Genomic DNA, 2910 nt, shown 5'->3' with positions numbered 1-2910 from the left:
CGCTGCCGCACCTTCAGCTCGTTAGCTCGCCTGCCGCCGCCCCGCTGGGAAGCCCTAGCCCCAGGAGCCGCGCTGCAGCTCCGTCAACAACCCCTCGCCATATCCCCGGCACACACACACGCTGCTCCGGCACACCCCACACCCCCACCTCACCCGCTGCACCGCTGCCTCAGGACTAGGGCTGGACTTCACCCACCAACTCCTCCGTTCCCTTGGTAGAAGTCAAATTGACCTTTGCACCTCCAAATTTGATCCTTCAGAGGCTGGCTGAAGCAGCCCCCAAGTTTTCCACGCTTTAGCACACGAACATCTTCACCCTTGAGAGCTCGCAGAGTGACCCAACCCATTCGGCCCAGTTGACCAAGCCAGCACGAGGAGCCCCTACCCCAGCCCCAGCCGGGAACACTCCCCCTGCTCATGTTCTAGACTCATGCCAGGACTCGCAGGGAGTCAAGGAGAAACCAGAAGCGCCGCTTCCAACACTACCATCCCCAGCTCTGGACTCATCTCCCAGCCAGCTCATTTCTTGAACCTCATTTTTGTTTCCATGTTTTGTGTCTTGGTCCTTTCCCCTCCTCCAGAAAGCCTGGAACCCCACCCCAGGTAACACCTGGTCCTTGTTCTATAGGCTCTCCCACTGAAATTCTTCCAACAGGCCGATGCCTTTGCTACTGAAAAGCCTGGGGCACCTCAGCACGATCCCCCTGGTTATTACCAAACACCCATGAATTGTAGCAATGACATCCCACTTGCGTCACTCATTTATTGACCAGACTGGAAGCGCTTTCCACACACTCGCAGCACATCCCCTGCCCAGCGGTGCATTACACCACGCTCTCCTCCAGACCCCCGATGGCATTCGTATTTACACCGAGACTTGGTGCTTGTTCTACAGGTACCCAGTGATCGCACACCATAATTGCATTTACTATAAAATAATTTATTCAGACAGCAATACACAGCTTTAGTGGCGAGCGTATATACATGCACACGGAACTGCTGACTACCCTACTCGGGGACTCTAGCTCTCTTGCCCTTGGCCTTGCGTACCTCCTCAATCAGATCTTTTAAGTACTGGATTTCCTTACTAAGGGAATCTGCTTTCTCCTTCAGGGCCTGGTTTTTCTGCTCCAACTCTCTGCACTCCCCAGACAGCGCCTCCTGTTCCGCCCTCTTCTTCTGCCGGTAACGCGTGGCAGCTGTCTTATTCTGCTCCATCTTTTTCAATTTCTTATCTATTTTCTTTTCTCCTTTCATCTTTGCCGACACTACCTTCTCTGCAGGATGATCGTATGGCTTGGAGCGCACAGAGCCACAGCCGGCATCTGTAGGGAACTGGTTGTCATTGGGGGATCCAAGTGAATTGGTGGGACTGTGCTGGGGTGTCCCCAGGTAGGAGTCTGGGCTCATGCATATTCCACTATCATCGGAATGGTTCTCCTCCTCTTTCTCAGACTTGGTCATCACTACCACAAAGGTGGGGCCCTCCTGTTTTCTTTCTCCTTCCAGAACATCCACTTCACTACCTAGTTCTAAACTAAATGAATGGTCTGGAGTGGAAGTCAGAGACCCTGGGGAGAGGGGGAAAGACCAAAGGGAAGCCAATGGGGCCATGGGATCTGCACCAATGGGAGATTCGGGGAAATGGGTGATTAGGTCAGTTATCAGTGGAGGTTCTTTGTTGTGAAATTCCTGGATGGTAGGGTTAAATAGATCACACGTGTCTTCCAACGTGGCCATCAGCTCGTCTGGTGAGACGGTGGCTTCCAGATGTTCTATACCTAACAGGGCATCAAAATCAAATTCCTTCAGATCCATCTTCTCCACCATCCACTCCATGCCAGAGAAGGCATCCTCTGCACAACAGAAAAATTACCATTTCAGTAAACCAGCAAACAGTGCAACTTGAAGCTTCTTGAAAACAATCTAAAACTCACATTTCAACATCTTCCCCTCTCCCTTACATTGGTATGAAGAAATTCAACCCTCAGAAAAAAAAAAACCTGCCATTTAGCTGCAAAAGACTGCAGGGTACAACGTAAGCTGTCAGCTGTTCCAACATTCCATTCCTCTTACTCCGACACCTGAAGAATTCAGGGCCATTCAAAACACACAGCCATGCTCATTTCTTGTGACCTCTGCCAAAGAGTAGTACCACATTACAACAGTATGTTGTTAAAAGGACAACAGAAGTGTCACTTCACCATACACCAGTCCAATAGCCAGAAATTCTGTACTGTGTGAGCAGTGTGGCACATACACTGTCCAAGCAGAGGTACGGATGCGAGGTTGCCTTGACATTTATGAACACCTAACAATTTAGTTTTTTAATTGCAACATTACTAAATAGGTTATGTGTTGTTGTAATCAATGTACTTTATGCAAATAAGTTAACACCTTACCCTGGCTGCTATCTATGGTGTTGCCTAAACTGTCCACAGCAAGCCAATTGGAGGAGACTGCCTTAGCCTTGTCGCTGGAGAACCCATGCGAACCGAGGGGCTCGGCCACCTCCAGGTAGTCATCTAGGAGTCCCAGACCTTCCTCAGCCACCGAACACGGCTGGCTGAAGGGGGATAATGAATCCCCCAACAGCATCTCTGTGTTCGAGAGGCTCATCTTCGTCAGTTTTTAATGCTTTGATGTCGAAGGATGTAGGCAAGTAGAGGGTCTTGTTCTCGACTACAGCAATGCTGCTGTGCGGTGCCTTGAAAAACCTGCAAATAAAACTGTAATTCATCAGTATTTGTTGGACCAGCATTGTAGCTCTTTAAAAGTAATGCCGCTTCTGGAAGCATAGCAGTACTCTACAGACTTGCACAACTCCATTTTCAGGACTGCTGTTTGCCTGCGACGTAACATCTTTATTCTTTTAATTCCCTGCTAAAGGCTTGCCAGAGCCAGCCACAG

General features: G+C 49.7%; 1 protein-coding gene across 2 annotated transcripts in view; it reads right to left on the bottom strand.

The window, feature by feature from the left end:
• Positions 1–924: 924 nt before the first annotated feature.
• ATF4 (activating transcription factor 4) overlaps positions 925–2910 on the bottom strand; it is a 3312-nt gene continuing 1326 nt past the window's right edge. The window contains exons 2-3 of one of the 2 annotated variants that reach the window (XM_035903280.1): positions 2403–2729; positions 925–1856 (exon numbers count right to left, since the gene is read on the bottom strand). In XM_035903280.1, coding sequence (XP_035759173.1) covers positions 1009–1856; positions 2403–2619 — 1065 coding nt within the window. In that variant the 5' untranslated portion in view covers positions 2620–2729 and the 3' untranslated portion in view covers positions 925–1008. The remainder of the gene's footprint in view (positions 1857–2402; positions 2730–2910) is intronic. The other variant, XM_009647856.2, reaches the window with a different exon arrangement.

This window comes from Egretta garzetta, unplaced genomic scaffold, assembly GCF_000687185.1.
Source record: "Egretta garzetta isolate BGI_Z169 unplaced genomic scaffold, ASM68718v1 scaffold51, whole genome shotgun sequence".
Classification (NCBI taxonomy): domain Eukaryota; kingdom Metazoa; phylum Chordata; class Aves; order Pelecaniformes; family Ardeidae; genus Egretta; species Egretta garzetta.
This window is presented reverse-complemented; position numbering and strand designations above follow the sequence as displayed.